The sequence below is a fragment of the Semicossyphus pulcher genome, unplaced genomic scaffold, assembly GCF_022749685.1.
Source record: "Semicossyphus pulcher isolate SPU_LCO1_2020_fin unplaced genomic scaffold, fSemPul1.0.p SCAF_5, whole genome shotgun sequence".
NCBI lineage: Eukaryota > Metazoa > Chordata > Actinopteri > Labriformes > Labridae > Semicossyphus > Semicossyphus pulcher.
In genome coordinates, this window is record NW_027211726.1 from 6,267,300 (window position 1) to 6,290,902 (window position 23,603).

Consider the following 23,603-nt stretch of genomic DNA (forward strand, 5'->3'; position numbering starts at 1 on the left):
TGTGTGTATGTGTGTATTTACACATAGTATCTAGGTCTCTACATGAGTGTGCGTATATGTGCTGTATATCCACCACAAAGTAAACGTGTGCTGCTTTTCTGCACCAACTCTTCTATAAGTGTGTGTCAGTCCACATTTGTAGAGGTGTGTGAGCACGTGTGAGCCGCCTTCAGGCATTCACATACGTGTTTCAATGCGCCTGTGTGTTCATCAATACATATATATATCCACGTGTGCGAGTGTGTGTCAGTGCCAAGTGTCATATCGATAGGTTAATAGCTGCGGTGTCAGATTCAGTAACTCTCTGATTAGTTGACAGTTCACTAATCCACACACCATCCTGAGTTATTGGCCCGGCCCATTGATTTCCAGCCTGCCAGCCAAGCCAGGAGGAACTCAGGGGTCGTAAGAGAGCCTGCCGCTATTGATTGGCCCCAGATCAACCCCACCACCACCTCCCCATAACACACACACACACACACACACACACACGCATAACCTAGCTGCAGCGCTACGGCACGCAGCCTCACCATACCTTCAGTTGGTTTCTTCCTGCATCTCTATGACTCTCCTCTTGCAGCCTGTCCACCTTCTGTCTCTCTTCTAGTGTGCCGTTGGGTGTATTTGTGTCATGTTGTGGTGTCATCTCCATCAGTCAATCTTTTTTTGTGTGTGAAATATTTTTATTGACAGATTTTTTATGAGTAGTCGGAGGCATCTAACAAAACTGCCTCTCTTCCTCTGCCTCCCTCTCCACCAGCTCTGCCCCTCTGCCAATACTTCCACATCCTTTCATATCTCTATCACAACATTAAAGTGCTGCTCCTCCCGAAATCTTTTGAGTTTTAAAATCCTTCACTGTCTGAAGACGTGGAGGGCCAAACATTTGTAGTTTTTATTTTTCACAGAGAAACGCAGCTGCGGTCTGTTAAGATTGTCAGGATTTATGATGGCTTCATGTTTCACAATTTTGTCGTTACGATAATTTAATATAAGTCATGTTTTCTGTAAGACGGAAAGTGCAAACTCCGTACAACAACCTTTCAGTCCTGCATAGTTTAGTATTTAATTCTCAAAAGAAATTAAGACACACTTTGTCCCCCTCCAAGAACTGCAGGTGTGTTGTGTTTTTGAGTGGTTTGCCTGCACCTGGAAGTTGTGTTGTTTAAAGCAACATTTTCCAACTGGTGTGTGCCACGCAGCCGTTGTGCGGTGCGTCTCTCTGCAGCACCGAGGCAAAGAGAGAGAGAGAGAGATGCTGTTTAAAGTACACTTTATTGCTGGCCAGATGTTCAAATACAACTAAAGTTATCATTATAGGTATGATTCTTGGCGTCGACCACCTTTTTACCTCTAGGTGTTGGAGCTTAGTGCTACCGTTAGCCGTAAGAGCTACCGCTACCTATCAAGAAGGGACAGGGCAACCTCTGCATGGCTTCGCTCTGCAGCCCCTCACACTCCCACTCGTCTGATCCCTCTTTGTATTTAGGGCCCTCTTTGTCGCTTCTTTCTCCTCCAAGCTCTTCCTTCTTTTTGCTTCTTCAGCAGTGTATGCCGTTAAGGAGGTACAGGAAATGTACCGCAAGTTGCCACAACTCCTGATTGACACAACATCTGCGTGCGCGTTGCCGACACAAGAAGCCGGATGATGCTAGCTTGCACAGAGCTCTCTCAATTGAATATGGTTCAGGAAATGCAATGATCAAAATTTGTTTTAACCTAATTCTTATGACATAATGTTTAAGTCCTGGTCAGGTTTCCTAGAGCAAATCTTTATGTAGGCTCAGGTCACAAAGAGCCATTCAGAGATCCCTAATAGATTAGCATTTCCAGATAATGGCACCTCATCCCAATCAGCCAACCCAGAAACCCTGCCTGAAATCAGACCTCGGCAGCGTGCTTGCAGACAAGCACTTGATGGCCCCACTCGTATCAAAAGAGCTCGGTCAGGCACAGTATGGTGCCGCAACTAAATAGACCCAACTCCCACTCAGTCTATATAAAAGTCTAGTTTTTAAGTCCAGGATTGATCTCTAGTGACGAAAGCTGTATTTTGGCATGTAAGAAGTAACCCTTAGCTGGTGAAGTAGTCGGGGCTAATGCAGGAGCTGTTCAGCTTGAAGTTGTTGGGCTCGTCTCCAAACACACCACCTGCCCTTGAACCAAACGTCTGGATAGAAGCTGGACTCTTCTTTTTTTTTAACATTGCTGAGAGAGGCACTAGTTGAGTGTGGGAATATATAATGCAGCTATTTCTGCCTGCTTGGAGTTTTGACCAGAAGATTGTCGGTGCCTTTTTCGACCTTGGTTAATCCAGAGGACTCTCGAATGATTGGGAGGTTGCTGCATCCTGTGGTACGGTTTGGTGACCTCAGGATTGCGTCCCCTCTAAGGTGGGAGTGAGGGGATGCTGTAAGTAACCTGGGATAGTGAGGGATAAAATATAACACAAGTTCTTCGCTACCACCTGGTCTGGTGATTAAATATGATCCACCAGAAAGAGCTGGATGCTTCGTTTGCTAGCTAAGCATGCTACCAACTTTGATTAGAAAAACAAAAATGGATGCATGATTGACAAAGTAATTCTCTTTTCTAATGCAAAGCTGCAAAGTCTCTGTTTTTATCAGCTTATCATCCTTTATTCCCAGCATTCCTTTTTGTTTAAGTCCTCTAATAAGCTTGTTTTGACTTGCGTCTTTGTTTTGTTTTAGCTGTATCTATAATCTGTATGGCCTATATTGTTCAACAATTTAATATGTGATTAATATCTGAAAAATACGTTTATCTTCCTTCTGCATCTTCCCCTCTTTTTGTCCCTCTTTTACAGATTATTACGTTATCTGGAGAGTGAGCTCAAAGATGAAGCTGTGGAAACTGACGTGGATTCAGACCTGCAGCTTCACAGGCCATTTACTGGGTAAATTTCTTTCTATTGTGTTGAACTATAAGCACATCCAACATCGCTGTTATCCTCCTCTCGACATTCCCAACATCCCTCGTATTATTTCAGCCCTCCCTCTGCTCCCTCCATCTCTCCTCGGCCTCTGTGTAAGCATCAGGGTGGGGTGGTGGCGGCAGCGGCGGCGGCGGGGGGTTGTTAAACATTTTTCTTCCTTCTTAATTGTTTTGACTTGTGCCATTGGCATCCCGATTAGGCCCCATTGATTTCCCACTGCTAAGTGCATTGATTTCTACATTTCTCATTGATCCCCGCTTCTAAATCTACCCACACACACACACACACACTCTGTTTCTGTCTCTCTCTTTTTCTCCATGAACCGACACTGGCTGAGCATGAACAAGTGCGTGTGCACGTGTTGGTGCAGTTTGGGCATGTGTGAGCGAATGAGTAAAGGAGATGGACGCAGGGAGAAAGAGATTTAAGAGTTAAGTCAGAGGTGTTTTTATAGTGTAAGAAAGAGTCAGAATTCCAAGGTTTTTTTACATTATACAAGGAATTCGCCTTGGTCTACTTACATGCATTGCACTTAGAAAAAAAATAACAAAAGACAGCATTAATGCAAAAACTGTAAAGTAAAAAAATATAAGAAAACTTAAGTAAAAAAACGTCACTTTTTGGAGTGAAGGAGCATTTGTGCAGAGATCTAAATATTGATCAGAGAGTTCAAAGAAAAGCTAAATAAAGTATAAGTAAGAGCTTCACTGTACAGATATAAATCAAGGGGACAATAAGGTTTGTGTAGGAGACAGAAAAAGTGGATTTCATCCATAATTTAGGCGATCTTTTCAAAAAGAACCTTCTCCTCTTCTTCTGACTACAAACACACCTCAGCCATAAAAGTTTGATATGAACAGTGATATATCTCATCGTCATCGGATACTCCCGTCACATTCTTTAACTATTTTACATGAATTTAAATATAAAATATTGTTTATGGAGTTGTTGAGATTTGAAACACGTTTCACTTCTTATATTCGTGGTATTTTTTGCAGCTACGTCTTGTTATCATTCTTGCACACACACCGACACACGCACGCACTTTCCCCTTGATCGTATTCCATGGTGTCCAGGAGAGCTGGGTCTGATCCTCTCAGTGTTTAAGGCTCTAAACTCCCCCCACGTCTGCAGCCAACACACATGTCAACCCTCACACACACACACACACACACACATGCACACACACACACTCCAGGCTGCACGGGCTGGAAAGCTCCATCCATGTCATTGGCATTACCTCGAGCCTTGATGCTGCATTTGTGCTAAGCTAAGCTGTTTGGGCCTCTCTGAGCACGAGCACCAGAGGCTTCAGTGCATGTGTGTGTATGTGTGTGTGTGAGTACTTTTCGTGCGCTCATGCATGTTACGGTGTGTTTGCATGTACGTGAATATCTTGCATGAGTGTGTTTGTCTGTTGTTTTCGTGCTTTCGTGCATGTTACGGTACGTTTGCATGTGTGTGCTGCTAAGCGTGTAGATAAATTTGGGTCTTTGCGTGTTCCAGAACATGGATCTATGTGTGTGCGCAGAATACAGGATTGTGTGTGAACCCGATAGCAAGAATGACAAAAAAAAAAAAAGGGTGATATTGCTCCCCCCGCCTCCCTCACTTCAGTGCTGTCTGGCGTTTTACATCTTAAATCCATTACAACCAATCCAGGATGAAATGGGATGCAGAACATGTGTGAAATACGAACACCGGGACGGAAATATGTCTTCAAAGTCAAAATAGAATTATGTGTGAAATAAAAAAGAATATACATAAATAAAAAAATCCTCATGCTATGAAGATAAGAACACGGGGAGACATCACAAACCAATTTTCACGCTCGCTGTTATTTCCCCGCTCCGCTCGAGCTCATGAGCTGTAAGCAAGAGCATTGATCTGCCTCAATGATCGTATCACGGCGGCGTATCGACAGCATCGTGTTTTACTCTTTTCTGTGTTTGTCCTCGGCGGCTTTAAGAGGAATAATGGATATGTAGGAGAGGTATTGGCAGGGCCCGCACCGGCCTATTGACAATCTGTCAGCATTGATTACTTAGTCAGGCTGTAAGAGGGAAAGAGAGAGAGAGGCAGACGGAGAATCAGAGGGACAGAGAGAGAGAGAGGGATGCTGAAAATAGATAAAATGTCCGAAGCTAAAAATAATGTGTGTTTTTATAAGGGTCAGTGTCACATGATTCTGTCTGTGTATGTGTGCAACTAAATGTGTGTGTGTTTACTATAATCCACGTTACAGCAGCGTGTAATAATTCTCTCTTATTCAGTGTGTGTGTGCGATTATTGCCGTGTTTATTAAGCCCCATCTTGCAGCGAGGTAATGATTCTTCCCTCTTCTGTGTTGTCTCATGCTGTGTGTGCGTACGTGTGTGTGTGTGTGTGTGTGTGTGTGTGGTTACAGCGATGTAGCGCGGGGGAAGGCGGTGATATAATTGTAAGCTGGTATTGATTGGCCCCCTCTTGTTTTTGATGAGGGAGAATTTAATTCAACCAACTCGTTTGTCAACATGACACTGCCATTTAACAGTGAACTCTCTCTCACACACGTAGACACACACACGCGCAGACACAGAGCAGACAGAGAGAGAGCTGTAAGATCTAATTCTGCGAACGACTTCATGTACTGAAAACGACGCGTTCACTTCGTGGGAAATGCTTGTATTAGTAGCAAAAATAGCAAAGCCTTGTGTGATATTATAACACTAATGTAGTTAAAAAATATTGTTACTTTAGTCTCACAAACATTTATCTTTTGTTTTTAAGCTTTCAAAGGGTGTAGCTGTGTCAGTAGGAAGCAGAGTGCTGTCTATCACCTTATTAGAAGCACAATGTGACTCTTTAAGATCTTTATTTTTAAGCAACAGTAACAGCTGTTTGTTGTCCGTGTGTGTAACTGATCAGAAGTCCACTACGGCCTCTATAAGCCGACGATTCAGACAATGCAGCCGCCGCAGCAGGTTGCAGAGCAGTTCTTAAAGGATAGATATTACAGGAGGGGGAAAAGAACATATTGCTATTGATGAGGCCCGCCGTGCGCCATATTCTTCACCTCTCCTTCAAAAATCCACGCACACCTCCCTCCCCTCCTGCGATGGACGCACAAAACACACTATATTCTACAAGAAATAATTGCTTTTGTCTGGAAGGAGTTTGGATCGGGGCTCCTCTGCGCTCGCCCTCATCTGCAGAGGGGGGCTCTTGAGGGACAACCGGTCGCTTCTTTATATGGCCTCTCCTCTCCCTCCTCCCTCTGCCTTTTCCTCCCTCTCTCGCTCGTTGGACACGCGGATGTCATCTGTCAATGGGGAGTGGGCTGTTTTTCTATGGGGAGGGGGGTCCTTTGTTATGTGACGTGTGTCTATGCATTGATGACATCAAAAGCCGCGGAGGGTAACGGAAATGCTCTGAATCGTAGGACAGGCTTCAGAGGAACGACAAGTATTCTAGTAGTAGCAACAGGGACTGTAGCATTAGTATTCCCTATATATATAAGGAATAACAGCAATATATAGTTCTGTTATTAATACTAGAAGCAGTATAGTTATAGGCTTTAAGCCTTACAGTGAAGGCCACAGTTACAGTAGTCGTAGGCAAAAGGTAGGGCAGCATTAGTAGCAGTGAAAGTACTTCTGTTTAAGGTAGAAGCAGTAAAAGAAGTGAGTGGTAATGTAATGGCTTATTAGGACAGTAATAGTCAGTTGTGATAGAGAGTAGTATTAGTAATAATAACAGTACTGCAAGCATCAGTAATAGAAATGCATGTTAGAAAAGTGGTTGTAGTTTTACTAAAAGTGTAGAAGTGGTCGTAGTAGGCGCCACAACAGCAGTACTAGTCAAAGTAATGCTACTAATAGTACAGGAAAAGAAGCATTAATAGTTGTATCAGTACTACTGTTAATGGTAGAAGCAGTAGTAAAAGAAATACAGGTTGTAAAACTGACTGGAGTAGTTAAAGTCGAGGCCACAGCAGTCCCAGTCCCTGATGGCAGTAGTGATGGAGGGCTCAGCATCAGTACCAGTCGCAGTATCAACACAAACTTATATAAGTGGTTGTATTTTCAGTACTTGGGTGTGTACAGGGATGACTGCATCAGCTCTACAAATAGTCGTAGTAGTATCAGCCCAACAAGAACTGAGAGGGTTATAGTAGTGATGACATCAGCTGTACTTTAAGTAGTAGGAGTAGCAGTATGAGCTGCACACATGCTTAAAGAAGAAGTAGTAGGAATAGTAGTAATGGTATGCACTAGCAGAAGTAGTTGCAGTAGTACGAGTAGTAGGAGTGTTATAGTACTAGGAGTGGGAGTAGCAGCATCAGCCTTACAAGAACCAAAAGAGTTATAGTGATGACATCAGCTGTACTTTATAATCCTACTTGAGTTAGAGGTAGGAGTAGTAGTAATGGTATCGGATGATGTAGTTGTAGTATCAGCTGGACAATCACTAACAGAAGAGAGTTACAGCAGTAGGAGTGGACAGGTCATCCCTCGTAGCAGCAGTGGTGAAAACAGACTATAATAGCTGTAATCTGGAATGTATTAGCAGCAGCTGCAGTAGAATCAGCTGTTTCGTGGACACATTAGTGATGATAGAAGTGTTTAGTTTAGCACTGCTGTAGAGATTCTGCATCAGCTGCAGTGGCCCGGCAGTACTCTTATTACTGGTCAGTTAGTAGCCACAGCACACAGAGAGCTGCAGCTGCAGAGTCAGAGGACCTGGACGCCTCTGATGATGTTTTACTCCTTTCAGTTTGACGTTTTCTTTCTCTCCCTGAATGGACATTAGCATTGGCAAAGAGCCCGAGGCCTCTCCATATATGAGGGCCATAATTGATCGATAACTTATTAACAGCTCAGTCCCACCTCGGAGTGTATACGGAGAGGGAGAGACGTGCGCGCGCGTGTGTGTGCGCTGTGGTCGATTTTCTTTTATTGACTGCGATATTTAGCGTATAGATTTTTCTATTTAAAAAAATCTATGTTGGCGATAATCTGGAGTGTAAATGCACAGCGCAGGCCGGGGCGGTGCGTCTGACAGCCGGGCGGGGTGGACTGTAGTGAGGAGAGGAGAGAGTTGATGGCCGGGAGGCACCTTTCCCCGGACACACACACATACACACATACACACAAACACACACCTATATAGGGCAACTAAAACATTCTGACCGACCCTTTAATAGGAAAATCATGCAATTTAGATGCAGCTCAACTGACATTTTACGCACATTTTACGCACGCACGCACGTAGCCTTCCATAATGACTAATTTAACACCCTCGCCTCTGCAGACTGAGATTATTATTCACCCCTGCGTGGAAAAACATACATTAGCCGAGTGCTGCAGGTGACCTTGCGCCGGACGGACCCACGTAAATTTATATGAGTGAGGAGGGAGAGAGGGAGAGATCCTCCTGCTGAAATATACATCAAAGGTTCCCCCCCTTTTGAATTCGTGTCCGCACATTGTGAAGAGGCGATCGATTTCCCGGAGGCCGGCGATGATGTGATTATTGGCTTCATTATAATGAAGTAATCAGAAGATCAATTGGCTGGATCTGTGCTCGTCTTGTACGGGATTATGGTGGTCAGAAAGAGGGCGAAGGAGAGAGCGTGCATGCTTTGAAATACTCGTAATTCAGCGTGGGCTATTGGAGAATAAATCCTTTAATTAAATGGATTCTACACATGTGCGTGGGCTTCTATAATATTAATGCAAGAGTCCAGATATGTAACACCAACAAAGGTCAGATACAAGAAGTGAAAAGGGTTAAAAAACGGGCAGAAAAGTGGGGTTGTGTGTATGTTTGTGTATATGTATGAGTGTGTTGGGGTGAGGGGGCAGAGGGAGAAAGGGGGATACATGTAGAGAGGGGAGGGAAGGGAAGGAAAGGGGGGTAAAAAAAAAAAAAAAAAAAAAGGAGGAGGGGGGTTGGGTATCTCTGTCTGTCTCCCGGTCGGAGCGCTTCGCCGTGCCAGAGTGCGTTCAGCCTGCGCGGTGTCGGACCGAAACCACCGGGGTTCCCGAAATAAACTGGGGACGCAGATCCACGCGCGCACACACGCAGGATACACACAGAGGAAGACTGAGGAGAGAGAGGAAGAGGAGGAGAGATACACACCGGCGGATGGCGGAGCACAGCCAAAGAAAAGACACTACAGCGTGAAAAGAAAAAAGGGGGAATCGCTTTCCCCTCCTCTTTTTTTCGCTTGCGCATCAGTGGAGCAGGAAAGCGGCGGACAGGTGTACTTATTGATATGGATTTATTCATTTATTTATGTATCGATTTTGCTTTAATTAGTGACCCGCGGTAGAGAAAGAGGGGGAGAGAGAAACAACGAGGAGAGGAGAGGGAGGAGCGAAAGTCAGACAGGAGGTGCCTGCATAGCCTTACTTTATTATTTGATTATTTCTATCTTTTTACCAAATAATGCTTCAGCGTTTTATTGTTGTGTCGCTTTGTGTGCGTGTATTCTTCAGCAGACCAGCCAGCTAATAACCAAATCTTAACGAGAACCAAAAAAGAAGCAACTCCAGTGCTACACGGACAGTTTCCCCCTCGCTTCTGTGTACCGAGGATTCACCGGTGGACTGTTTGTTTGAGACTTTTCATGACAGAGCAGGAGGAGGAAAATATCTTTTCCAAACCTAAACCAAAGCAAACCCAGCCGAGGACGAGACACGGAGACGGAGAGACACCGCGATCTTTACGCACAGCTGTCTGGAGACAACAAATGGAGTCTAATTGTGTCTGTGTTACATCCAGTGGAGAGCACCACCTGCACTAGATCCACATGGGTGCGACGATAACAGAACCCATCCACTGTCCAGTCACCTGCAGCCTGTGTTAGCCTGTATGGATAACCACTGCTAGCTTTATATTGTATCCCAAAGCTTTACAGTCGTCTCCGCGCGCTCTGCACATCGCCGTGTGTACGTGTGTGTGTGCCGGACTACTTGACTCCGAGAGGACACAAGTAAGGGGACCGTAACATCCGTGTGTATCCCAGAGCTACACGAATCCAAAAGAACCGAGAGATGCGAATCCGCTGAGGCACAGGCTCGATCCACGGAAGACAAAAAAAAGCCAAATACTGAGTCTCTTTTTCCGCAAACCATCCAAAGCTTCTTCACTGTCCACAAACCTGGAAAGCATACGAAGACAGGCCAAAGAACGACGGAAGCACGACGGATAAGAAACGAAGAAAAGTGAGACTAAACTAAAAAAAAAAAAAAAAAGCAACGACCCCCAGGTCGACAGAGGACCATGTTTGTCCCCCTGCCGGTCCCCTTCGTCTTTCAGAGAACAGCGTCCGACTTCAGCGCCTGGAGACTCAAGTCCTCGCTGGCTCCGCGGTCCAGCCCCGGTAAGACGCTTTCCTACCTCCAGTGTTCCCCTACACAAAGAATAACACCTGCATATTAGCTTCAGCTGCTTTTAGTGTGTAACCCACAGGAACATAAAGAACACACACTTTTTTCTTACTTTAGTTTCATTCCAAATGTTATTATTGCTCCAATAAACTTGTAAATACACTGATTTGATATTTAATGAATTAATAACATCTACATAATTTTAACTCTCTTCTTCCACTACATAAAACACACATTACACCTCACAGGAAGCATTTCTCCCTAACCTTAATGTTTTATAGAGTCTTAAAATGTCATTTCTTGAAGGAACTCATTTCCTGTTTCATTATCTAAAATTCAAACTAACTTGTCTCATGAATTATTAATGTCTGTCTTGTGATTTTGCTTCATTTTGAATTGCAAAAACAAGAGAAAGTGCGTCCTAACTGCATTATTTCACTCACTTGTTTGTAGAAGAATTTAAAGACTTGGTGCATATTTTCCGGTAACCTTCTTCCCTCTTTATATCCACAAATAGAATTAAAATATCAGTTAAATTAAAACACTTACTTGCATATGAATCCAAAAGGCGCACACAAAATTGCATGCATGAATATCGGGCTCATTAGCATCCATCACGGTCTCGCAGAGGCGCCTCACGCTCCCCCTCATCTTTTCCTCTTTCATTCATGTGCAATTTATCCATCTCAGCCCTCCATCCCATCTGTCTCCTCTCTCCTCTCTCTTCCCCTCGCTCCTCTCCTCTCCTTCGCTCGTCCTCGGCGCCAGGTTAGGGGGGAATATTCATGGTCATCCATCGATCAAGAGGGTATTGATCTCTGACTGGGGTCGCGTTGGGAAAACAGGAGTACAGTGAAGTTGAGCGGAGGGAGAAAGTTTGGCTGTACCGAGATGATGTAAGGAGGAGAAAACAGAACTAAACGACTGATATGAAAAATGTTTTGATGAAATAAAGTGCACATATTCATCAGAAAAACCTTTTATTTTAATATTACTATGATTGGCCTTTCAAAACAGGGACATGCAGTTAGTTTAGTTCTTACTATCATGCCTTTATGCTCCGCTTTATGTCTATCATAATGATACTGCTCTAGCAGTGTGCTCAGTAATGACAGCACTTTTATGCTACTTTTTTCATTTCCTTTAATATTCCTAAAGAGCTGTATCACTCGTCTGCGATGCTTGCGCTGCATATTAAATTTATAATGCATTTTCTGCAGGAAAATCTTCATGAAATTAAAACATATGTGGAATTTAAAGAGTTAAATAATCTCCAGCACAAAACAGAAACGAGTTACAGAAAAGAAAACGTGTTTTTTCTGTTATTAGATTAGATTTTTTTCCTGATTATGAGCGTGTTAGAGGTCAAAGTTCAGCTTAAACTCGCCTGCTTTTCTTACCACCTGTGTGAGTTTTAAAACTTGTTGGTTTCAATATCAAAAATATGCGGACTGAGGTGTGTCTACGTGCTGGAGGGTGACAGCGCCGGTGCAGCTCCCCTCTCCCCTCCTCCTTTAATCCATCCAGGCGGAAATTTCAAATGACATATGGGGGTGTGGGGGGTGGTAGGTGTGTGCATGCCGAGCCGTGTTGGCCGGGGTAATTCAGGCTATCACCTTAAGTAGGTGTCAGGAGGAGAAAAACGGTTGAGGTTTTAATGAGAGCAGCTCTGACAGGCGACATATAACCACTGGTTTTGGGGTGGTGGTGGGGGTGGGGTCAATCTCTCTGTTGGTCCTTTAAGAAATTAAAGTGCGAGAACAAGAAGACGAGGTGGAGGCTGGGTCCGAGGGAGAGCGCGAATGATTGAATGAATAACAGAATGAGCGAGTGCATACATGAATAATGAATGAGTGAGAAGGTGAAAGTGTCAGTTGGAGAATTAGCAGGTGAATGGAATTAATAAAAGAAGCAGTGACGGAGCGAAGGAGGGAAAGAATAATAAGCAAATGGATGCAAAAACACTTGGAAAAAATCAATCATTTCATAAACAGCGCTCCGTCTAAGAAGGAAAGAAACGAGGGAGTGACTTATTTAATAAACGAGGAGAGAAAAAATGAGCTTCTGTAGCAAGTCTTGTGCTTTTTCATCCTGTGAAAAAGGGTCAAAGTGCAGGTACGGGCTGCTTTTTTATTTAAACATGTTAGTGTGATAAGCAGCCAATACACACCAGAGGAATAAAGTTGGTAGGAGAGCAAAGGCCAACACTCATCCCTCATTTCCTCCTCTGTTTTTTCCTTCTCTTCCCTCCGTCTTTCATCCCTAATCTCTGGAGAGAAAGAAACTCACAATCCGCTGCTTCTCATTCTCTCATTCTGTGAAGTATTCACTTGACACGAAAGCCTTTTCAGGAAAATGCAAACTCTCCTCTCCTTCTCTTTCTTTATGCCGCTCTCCCTCTCTCTCTTTCTCTCTGTCGCTCCCCATGGACGGGGAGGTTGTTGAATTGGATTTGCCTGGTGTGGTTTGGCCGGGGCCCCCATAAGCCACTTTAGCTAAGTCTGTTACCCACAATTCTCTGTCTCTCTCTGATCTGCGCCTTTGACCAAGGTGTGCATGTGTGCAGCTGTGCGATTGCCTGCACCTGTGAGAGCGTGTGTGTGTGTGTGTGTGTGTGCATATCTCGGTGTGTTAGTGTGAGCACAGACGGGGGTGTCAGAAGTGTAAGATGAGGTGAGTGAGGTTCAGTGGAGAAGGAGGGAGAGAGCGGTCCTAAACAGCAGACGTTAGCAGACAGTGGTTTTACAGTGGATCTAAACTGAGGGCTTATGGGTTTTTTGTCAGCTCGACTATTTAACACGACAGTGTGGAGACCGCTGGCCTCAGCTCAGCCGGGCCTCAGACACGTCACCACAGTGCAACGCTTTGAAACTCTCGCTGGATTGAATTTGTAATCGGAGATTGGAGATATTTTCTTTCCGGGTTTTGTACAAGTTGTACAGATTTTTGATGGTTAATAGTTTATTTGTAGACGTGAACTGTTTTACCTTCCATCAGTTTGATTCATTTATAAACCGCTGACGCTAAAGAAAGTCTCTTAGGCTCAGGTTTTGGTGTTTTACTGTTTACTGTCTAGTGTCAGAAGCTCCTGCTGAATATATCATTACCGTCTTTGGAACAGAGATAGAAAACGATTCAGAATGCTTATTATCTGCAGAAGCCGTAAGCTTGTAAGTGATGTCATGTGACTGCAAACTACATTAAAGTTAGCAGATCCTCAAACTCATTAAGTATGCAGGAAAAACCTTCAGGTTTAAAACTCAAATGAGTTCAGTGAATAAATGATACCTTTAGATATAAAAGTGTTTGCATTGATTTTTAAGCCCAGTCGTACTGAAGCGCGTTATTTTCCCGGGCATTCTGTTTTAATGTTGATTGTTGCATCACGCACTTTGTAATGTTTTCTACAAGTCAAGCTGATGAAATCCACCGCTGAGTTAGCTAACACCGTGTAACCTAGAACGCCTCACAAGTGTTCATTTTCAGGTTTTAATTCCTCAACCTGTCGGGTTCGTAGTTTCTAGGGATTTAAGTTCTCATTAATGTGGGTTGATGTATTGATTCAATAAACAACGATCACAAAGTGATGGACAAAGTACTCAACTTCATTACTTGAGTCAAGGTACAGATCCTCCTCACAACGCATGAGCACAGTCAAGAATACGCGGGTGAATCGTCATCCGTCTGCCGTAGCCATCATTACCGTTTTCAGCCATGGAGACGTGCGAGGTACAGGTACGGCAACACCACTTGGACAAACCACACGCAGAACTACACGAACACAGTTTGTCTTTTGGAATTTAGAAAAGCAAAGAAAACTCATCGGCTGACTTCAGAGCAAAAGTAGCGAGTAGGGAGAACATTCATAGAAATGTAGTGGAGTCAAAAGTAAAAAGTTTCCTCAAAAAATAATACTCAAAGTACAGATACTATAACAGATGTACTTAAGTACAGAACTCAAGTACGTCTGTCCTGATTATAATGATCAAATGACCCTTTGGGGAATACATATTTTTAGATTTCAAAGAAAGCTTGTTAACAGACGGGAAACATGCCACATGCAACAAATGCTGTCACTGAACTTGAGCAAACAGCAATAAGAGACGGGGAGGGGATGAGGAGGACCATTTCATCTCATCTGTGCCGGCTGTGTCATAAACCGGCTGAAAGGAAAGTAGAGGAGAAACCAAACGCGTCCCTCGCTGTATTCCTCCTTGTTTACTGGTCATTACTTGTGGCATGCAGCCGAACAGATTTACTTCCTAAGAACGGAGCGGATGTTTCTTAGTTCACTCTGAGAATCAGATCTTTACCACAAAGACAAAAGGAAGCCCCCTTTTTTTAGAGATCTGACCAGACAGTCTCCTGTGCTGTGTGCTTTTCAGAGGGCTGGCAGGGCGAGGAGGGACCTGTAGCTGCTGCCGCTCCGTCCCTGCTCTGCGCCACAACAAAGGAAATCTAAATGCTCTTTTATTTTATGTACACTGCTGTAAAATCCTCCAGGGCCACTGTGGCCCATATAAAACTGAGAGCTGTCAGATTCACAGAGAGACGGCACGCGTCTGGACTGAGAGGGATGGTTTATTTATGTTGGCTACTCTGAGAGGCCTCTTACCCGACCTGTAGTTATTCAGCACAGTTTGGATTTTATTCCCCAGTCCAACCTGCTCTGCTTTGATTCTGCTTTTCTTGTTAGTTTATCTCGTTACACAGAAGTAGAAAATCTAAGCAGAAGAAGATGAGAGCAGTATGAATAATATTTTATGTAATGAAAGTCGTACCACCTGCAAAGACAACAGGAAAGAAAAACAAAAGAACAATAAAATCTAACACCAGCAACCCCATTGTAAAAGGTAGTGAAACAGTGAGACAATGAGGCGTGCTAGTCCTTTCTATTCTCTGGTTTAACACCGGTGCAGAAAAACTTTTAAGGCAGACTTCAAAGTGAAACCTCCTGCCCACACACACACACACAGCCAAGCTAACACACACACACACACACGCACATACAAGCTGCTCCGTGCTGCTCGATAACTACCTCGTCTCCCACCCTGGATCCTCACCTCGCGGTGCCCAGGAGGGGGTTGTGTTGTCTGGGCCACACCAAACTGGGCCCGAGCAAAGGCCCCTGTACCAGCATTAATTGGCTGTTTTTTGAGCATGTTTGTGAGTGTGTGTGTGTTTGCGCATCACCTTGTGTGCAATAGTGTGGAATAGCAAGAAGGTGGAAAACTTGTTCAGGTTTGTGCAGCATTTTTTGTGCATATGTAGAGGTGTGTTTCATCAGTGTGTGTTTTTTCCGTGTGTGTATGAGCATCTGACAGAACACACCTGTGAAAGAGAGGTGTGTGTATATCAGGGTATAACGGTATATATGCAGCAGTGTGCAAACGTTCTAGGTTTGAAAAGAAATAAGCATGAATGCATTATTTTCTTTAAGTGTGTGTGTTTGTTTGTGCGTGTGTATGAAGCTACCATGAATGTGTGTGCGCAGGCAGACAGGTAGACGATTCAATAATTGCACGTTGAGGTCAGTTATGGATCTGTCCGGCATGTGTGGTTTATCTGGAAACCGCAAGCAGCTCATAGCTGCCCATTGTGTGAGTGGTTTTAACCTTCCACCGCTATTGATTAGCCAGCATTGACTACTCTCCTGCCACACTATTTGTTTGTGTGTGTGTGTTTATGTGTGTGTGTGTGTGTGTGTGAACTGTTGATGTGTGTGCATGAGAATTTGTGGTTCTACCCTGTGTGTGTGTTTTTGTGTGGGCTGAGTGTGTGCTGACATGAACGATTGCAGTGAATGTGTAGGAATGCAAGTAAGGGTGTGACACCTGCTTCTGAATGTGCGTGTGTGTGCGTGCGTGCGCGTGTGTATGGATCAGATTTTAAAAGGGGCAGCGTTGTTGGTGAGTCCCGGTGCTAACGTGATTGCGAATGACAAAGCGTCCAGGCGGGTTTGTTAGCTCCATAATGGGGAATCAATAGACACAACACAGATGTCAATACAACATGCTTTATTGCGTTAAGCTGCCTCGCCCCCACCCTGGGCTCTGCACACACACACACACGCACACACACAAACTCTATCTGAGGTTGTATCTGCTCTGTCGTCTGAAACATTTGCATGCATATTTAATGTATTAACATCATAAACATGCACACTGACTTGTGCTGCTGTCAAACCAGGTCACACACGATGCTACACATGCGCACACTCTGTTGACGTGCACCTCACCGTCACACATCTTCAGACAGTGTTCACAGAATACAGTGAGTGGAAAAGACTTCAGTGCTATCAAGCTTTAAGCAAATGAAAATATTTGTTTCTTACCTGCAGTTTACTTTGGGAACACACGCTCAGATCTACTTCCTTGTGTTTCCTGAAGTTTGAGCTCAGCTGAGCTCCAACATAGTGATGAGAAGCGTCATTATAAAATGTTTTATTATCATTATTCATCAGGACAAAGTGTAATATAACAGTTTCTTTTCCCCCACATCCTTTTTTGGTTTCCCATCATCCAATTCAACACCCTCACTCTGTAAGATCATAATCAATGCAGCGTGTATAGACAACCAAATGCACCAAAAACAAACAGAAAAACAACAACAAAAATACTGGATCAACATTTCCATTGCTGCCGGTTGCACCCCCCTGCTACTCACGATATAGACGTTAAAAACAGCAACTTCCAGCCATAAAGAAATCCAATAATAATGCTATTTCCCTCCATCATACATGATGCCTTATGCATTGATGCATTATAGTATCCTATAGGAAGGAAATAATACATAAAAACACAGCTGACAAAGACAGTTAACAACAAATATTTATAATAAAACAATAATTTCTTCTAGAAAAATAAATTAGAATAACTTGATGTACGGATATATCAACGTACAGAAGCAAAATAATCATACATTTTATCTACCTTCACACACATACATGTCTAACATACAACCTGTGTATTCAGCAGTGAACGCGCACACACACACACACACACACACACACACACACACACACACACACACACAGACCTTTTGTCTTTGTTACACGTTGATGATTGAGTCATTCCACACCATGAACACTTCCTGCTGTGCACATATGAAACAACGACCAAATATGGTCATCTGAACTCTACTTCCCCTCTGATTCCTGTCCGTACGTCCGTCTATCCTACCAGCTCAGACTGTCATTGTTACCGTGGAAACATTCATAGGCCATTAGACACACATATATAGAAGAAAAGGAACCCAGGTAAACACTGTCCTCCTCCACACACACACACACACACACACACACACACACACACACACACACGCTTCCTCCATTGGACGGTCATCTTCGTCTTGCTCTCTTGATGGTCACAAAGACCATTAGGGGCTAAATCGGTTGTACTCAGGCTATATTTGACTGTCTCGCTCTCTTTGGGTTCGTAATCGCCAATCATATGTAAGTGTGTGTGTTTCTGTGTTTGTGGCCCTTTGTGAGGACATTTCTGGTATGTCTGTACGTGTAAACATGAGTAACAGAGTACTTAATGAGTACTTATTCCTGATGTGTGGTGTTTCCCTGATGGCTCATCTCTGTGTGTGTGTTTGTGTGTGTATACAGGCCAGTGTCCATTTTACACCCCCGCTAAATAATGAATCGTGGCCACAGCAGGGGACCTTTTTTTGGTTTAACACCAATGCACACCCCTAATCGAATGCACTCAGCGTGCGCGGCCCCTTTGTCCGACAAGGTGTCCATCGATGGGCTTTCTCCTCAGCCGCACAGAAATGCCATAAAGAGCCCCGTGCCTATTCACTCGTCTCATAGCTCACATTCCTTCTCCTCACGCTCCTCTCCATCCCGCCTTTCACTCCCTACATCACTCTAATTCCCCGCCTTGGCCCCGGCATGCCACAGGATGTGTTCGGCCAGAAAGAAGAGAGAGTAGAGAGAAAAAGAAACACGAGAGAGAGAGAGAAAGGCCTGATTAGCGGCTGCTCTGAGGTCAGGGCTGCTGCTTAGCTTCCAAGTAAGCAGAATAATTAGGTTTCACACTTTACATGAATCAGAGGTGTGTGTGTTAGTGAAAGGTTAAACAAATAAATGTTCCTTTTTTGTAGCGCCTGCTTTAGTGAGTGCTTTATGTAAACTGTGTTTGTTTGGCTCCCAGCCGATTGCAACCCAATAATAGGGGTTAAACACTTTTATTCAACTCGCAACGCGTTTCCTTCTGCCCCTCACTCCCCAAAGTGCATGAAGTTAGCAAAGCATAATCGGAAAGAGCAGATGAAATGGATCTTAAATGTGTTGGTGATGGGGTTTTTTAACATGTCAAAATATTAATCTTTGAATCTTTGTCTACATATGCAGAATAAACGTGAAAGATGTTAGCCAAAGAGGCTGTAAATGAGGAAGCAAATGGGTACGGAAAGACAGAATTGCATCAATCCATCGATCCTTTATCTTTACCCCTTATCCTGCTCACGGTCGTGGTGGGCTGGAGCCTATCCCAGCTGTCATTGGGTGAGAGGCGATTGCCAGTCAATGACCGTGCTGACACACAGACAGACAACCGTTCCCACTCACACCTACAGGCAATTTAGAGTGAACCTAATGAGCATGTCTTTAGACTGCGGGAGGAAGCCGGAGTACGTGGAGAAAACATGCAAACTTCACACAGAAAAGCTCACTTCGTCCGAGCCGGGGTTCGAACTATGAACCTTCTAGCTTTGAGGCGACAGCTCTAACCCGACAGAGTTGCACTTCTATTAAAATGTATGAAATACTGTTTTAAACAATGATTACTGAAGAAAATCAAAAACATACTTATAGAACTGTCACATGAAACATTTCATTACAAAACTGAGCAAACAGAAGTGTGAGATGTAGAAACAGTAACACAATTTAACCTTGTTATTCCATTACAATGATTACACTATTAAATGACCAACCAAGACTTTTAAGGTGGACAGAACCAAACATAGAGTGGAGACATCTCTGCTTAGACGCTTCTGTTTCCAGGTAAATTGGCTTCTTGACCACACATAACCTCTGGATTAAGAATCAAGACTCTCTAAGTTATGGTGAAAAACTGTATAATCCTCTTATTCTTTTTATCCCGGATCATACCCAGTATGTACTCTGTATGTCTTTGACCCAACGTCTGTTTGTCCCCCAGCTTCCATCAAAGCCTGTCGGCCTGTTTTTAACTAATTCTGCCGCCAGAAGACAAACAGACATGTAACAAAAGGGAAAAATCATACATATAAAACTTTTGCCAGAGGTTCTCAGTGTACGCTCCTGGAGGTCCTACTTTAGTGCATGCATGTGATCTCCAGCAGGTGTGTGTGCTGAACGTCCATCCCCGCCTGCTGCTGCTGTGTGTGCGATACAGAAGTGCTGGTCCTTTGTGCTCACCTGAAGGCGGTGATCTTGCTCCCCTGCTTGCATGAATAGAGAGAACGGGGCTTAGCGAGGCTCCTGTCCTCCTTCACAGGTCTCTGACATAATGAAGCCAGTGTGTGATCTTTCTGTGCAAGTGTGAGTAAGCTCGTCTTGATGCGCGCTGCCGCCGCCTCAAAGCTTCAGGGCTTTTTTTATAGAGATTAAAATGTGACAAGGCCGTGGATAAGCAGAACGGCGTGTGTTCGTGCGAGTGTGTGCGGTTGAGTACGCTCTCCTCTCTGAGTGTTTGCATGTTTATGTGCGCTACTGTAATGTAATCTCGCCGTTTGCAGCGCCGCAGGGACGTTTTATGCTCCGCAACATAGTTTGTATTGAATAAACCACACAGAGAGCTAACGCGTGTCCTTTGTGCAGCCCTTTGCATGTCTGAAACTGTGTGTGTGTGTGTGTGTTCCTGAGCAATATGAATCCCTGCAGCCAACAATGCGCTTCTTCCCGCCGCTGATACATTAAGCTAATAAAGTCAGATGACAAAAGTGGGGTTAGTTAGATTGGATTCCACCTCTTTTGTCTCCTCTCTCCTTCCGTCCGTCCCCTTGGCTGGTGGTCAGCGCTGTTTTGGGGGGAAGACGGGAGATTTAGACCCCCCAATTTAATTTAGCGGACCGGAGTTATGGTAATGAACGTGAGGGAGGAGGAGAAGGGGGCGTGTGAGGAGAGGGGAGGATGGATAGGGAGGAGGGGTTGGGGGTCCCCTCCATTTACCTCAGGAACATCACATCCTTCCTCTCCTTCCTCCCCCCCCCATCCTTCCCTTCTTATTGAGGGAGCAGCGGGTTTTTAGAGAAAAACGTAATATCATGCAGGATGGGGGGGGGGGCATGTATGCACAGAGACAGAAGTAAAGTGACAACAATGGTGGATGGAGAGAGAGAGAGGAGGGGTTCAGGGGGGTGGACAGGCGCTGGGTCCGGCCCTTTTTAATAAATCTGAGTGCTCTGGTTAGTGCTTCAATCTGCTGTACTCAACTAACCTCCTACCCACATTACACACAAACACACACACACACACACACCCTCAAATACATACATGCACTTACTCTGTGTGACTCATTTTCACCCACATATGCCATCAGCAGACTAGAAGCTCAAGGGCTTTTAGAAGGTGTTTTCTGGCAGACAGTACAGCTGATGCTGCTCCTAATTGAACTGTCCACCACATGCGGGCTCAGAAGTATTCGTTTTTTGTGTTTTAATATCAATTTGAATTTCTTTTTTTCCTTCTGTTGAACTTTTCTTTGTTGACAGTCTTTTTTCCGCTGCCTCCGCTGTCAACATACTGCAGAAAAAAAGGTAAAAAGTGGTGCTTAGATGGGCAATTTCAACAAGCGTAACAGACTAAGAGCAATGCTAGACAGCGAGCTATTCCCACACAAGTACCTGGATGGGCTGTATGTACTGCATCTAATGCACGCAATGAATCCAGTTTGGATGCTCTTTGAGTGCTTGGTGAGTTAAAGCAAAAAAAAAAAAAGATCCACACAAACACACTCGAAAACAGCTGCTGCCGGCTATGTGCCGTGCGTTTCTGGGTCCATTTTGTTGTTGGATGGTGTAATTTTCTTATTCGTCAGAGATAACCGGCCAACAGATGTCACGATGTCAGGTTGAAACATCTCCAGCAGCTACAGTGGAGTCTAATGGGAGAAAATCTTTCACTTGTCTGATGCATCAACTGTAAACATCAGGTTTTGATCTCAGATGGAGAGAGAGGACCCCTTTGGAGCCCCAACGTTTTGTACCAATGTTTAACAATCAAACGGAGTGCAGACACTGCAGATAATAATATGTATTCACAGGTGAAGTGGTGTTTTTTTTGCATGAGGGGTTGAAGTCTTTTTGGACTGCAAACACTGTCGCTGTCGGCAACGTGTGACTGTTGATGAAACTGACACTTTAAACTAGTTTCTAAACACACACTGCATGTAAAGGCTGGTTGAAGGACAAGGAGTTTACAATTACATTCAGGTTTAACGATACACTCATGCATCTTTACATGTAAATCAGCACATAACAGAAACATATTGACTGTTTTGGTACGAGGGGTTTGCTAGCAACCAAAAGGTTGCCGGTTTCATTTTGGGCTGCTGACATTATACTGACACTTTAAGATGCTTAACAGCTCCTAAACTGGAGAATCAAACCTACATGAGATGCTGTTTTTCCACCATTAAAATCTCTTTATGTGTTTAGACACTGATAGAACGTCAAGCCCGACAGATATCAGAGTTTTGAGGCCGATACTGATAACAATTTAAGAAAAATAGACGACCGATATTGCAGCTGATAAAGAGACTGATTGAGCTTGAATCAAAATTGAACTTTTCTATGTAGATTGTGCACCGATTTAACTTTGCAAATGTACTCAGAAAGCTACTTTACTATACAAAGAAATGATTATTCATTGGCAATTAACTTTAGTGCAGATTGGCTGTGATGCTCTGAAACATGCTGCAGACAGCGCTGAGAGTATTGTAACCTGTGTAGTAGGGCTGCTGAAAAAAATCGGTTCATGTCAGAATGGCAATTCTTAATTTCTACAATTCTGAATCGATTTAAAACTTTAAAATAATCAATTCTTATAAATGTTTTTTCATCCTAAGTAAATGTTCAACATCAGCCAGTTTGCGCACGACAAACCCGCTGCATGCATTGTTTGCCGTGCGACATCTCCAGCTTCCGTCGTACACAGTTCCAGTGAGGGGTGTGTCAGTCTTGACTGGTCATCAGCGCTGCTTGCGTTAGCTAGCTCACGCCGTCGGTAATGTACGGGGGAAGCCCTGACCAACGCCCACAGAAAAGCTCTTACCTGCGATGCGTGGACCTCTCAAGCTCACTACATCACGCATGCCTGGCAGCTTGAGTCTCGTAACAGGCACAAGTTTCATTTTTATTATATGTTCTGTAAAAAAAGTTTTCATTGCGGCACATATAAGAAAACATAAACGCCGATATTATAGCCCCATATCAGCCACACGATATAAGATATATTGGTCGGGCTCTAAAAGGAAGAGCAGGAAAAATGTTAGAAGATTGAAAGGAGTGAAAGTTACGTCTGCAACAAACCAACCTTTAAAAATACCCAGCTCAGATTTGAAGAGTGGGAGCTGTAGTTAAATGTTGTTTCTTTCCCAGCCGCTCTGCATGATTTAAAGTACCTTAGTCAGCCTGTGAAGTTGCGACGCGTCCCCCCACAGAGGCCAGACACACTCACGAGCAGTTTTGAACACATAATCGTCTTCACACTCCGTGACTCCAATCTCTCCCACATACAGTACACACACATTTACTACATCAGATAAAGGAGCGAAAAACTCTCTTTCTTCACCCTTTTTCTCCCCTCCCAGCTCTCCTGCTTATCACTGCCCCCTCCTCCCTTCCTTTTTATCCTCTTTTATTATCCCCTGCTTTTTTTCCCTTCAGCAGAGGAGCGCTCAGTCCAGAAATGAAATTAATCTGTTGTACTACACCCCTCCCTCCTCCCTCTCTTCCTCCCTCCCTCCCTCCTCATCCTCCTCATCCTCCTCCTCTTCTTCCTCCCTGCTTTCCCTCCTCCTCCCGCATCTCAATCTCATTCTCTCTTTGCTCTGTGGGGAGGATTGGACTCGTCACTTTAACCTCTTCATATTGGATATGAATCTGTTAGCCTGCCTGCCCCTCTCTCTAACACTCCCCACCTCAATCCACATAGTTCACACACACACACACACACACACACACATGCATGCAAACACACACACACACACACACACACTGAGGGAAGTGCATTTACAAAAACACACACACACAAAGCCTCTGTCACGCTTATTTAC

The 23,603-nt window shown here is 44.1% G+C and overlaps 1 protein-coding gene across 1 annotated transcript in view; it reads left to right on the forward strand.

Moving 5' to 3' along the window:
• The first annotated feature begins 8,965 nt into the window (after nt 1–8,965).
• The window catches only part of pou2f2a (POU class 2 homeobox 2a), a 60,443-nt gene continuing 45,805 nt past the window's right edge, over nt 8,966–23,603 (forward strand). The window contains exon 1 of the mRNA XM_069681458.1: nt 8,966–10,325. Coding sequence (XP_069537559.1) covers nt 10,226–10,325 — 100 coding nt within the window. The 5' untranslated portion in view covers nt 8,966–10,225. The remainder of the gene's footprint in view (nt 10,326–23,603) is intronic.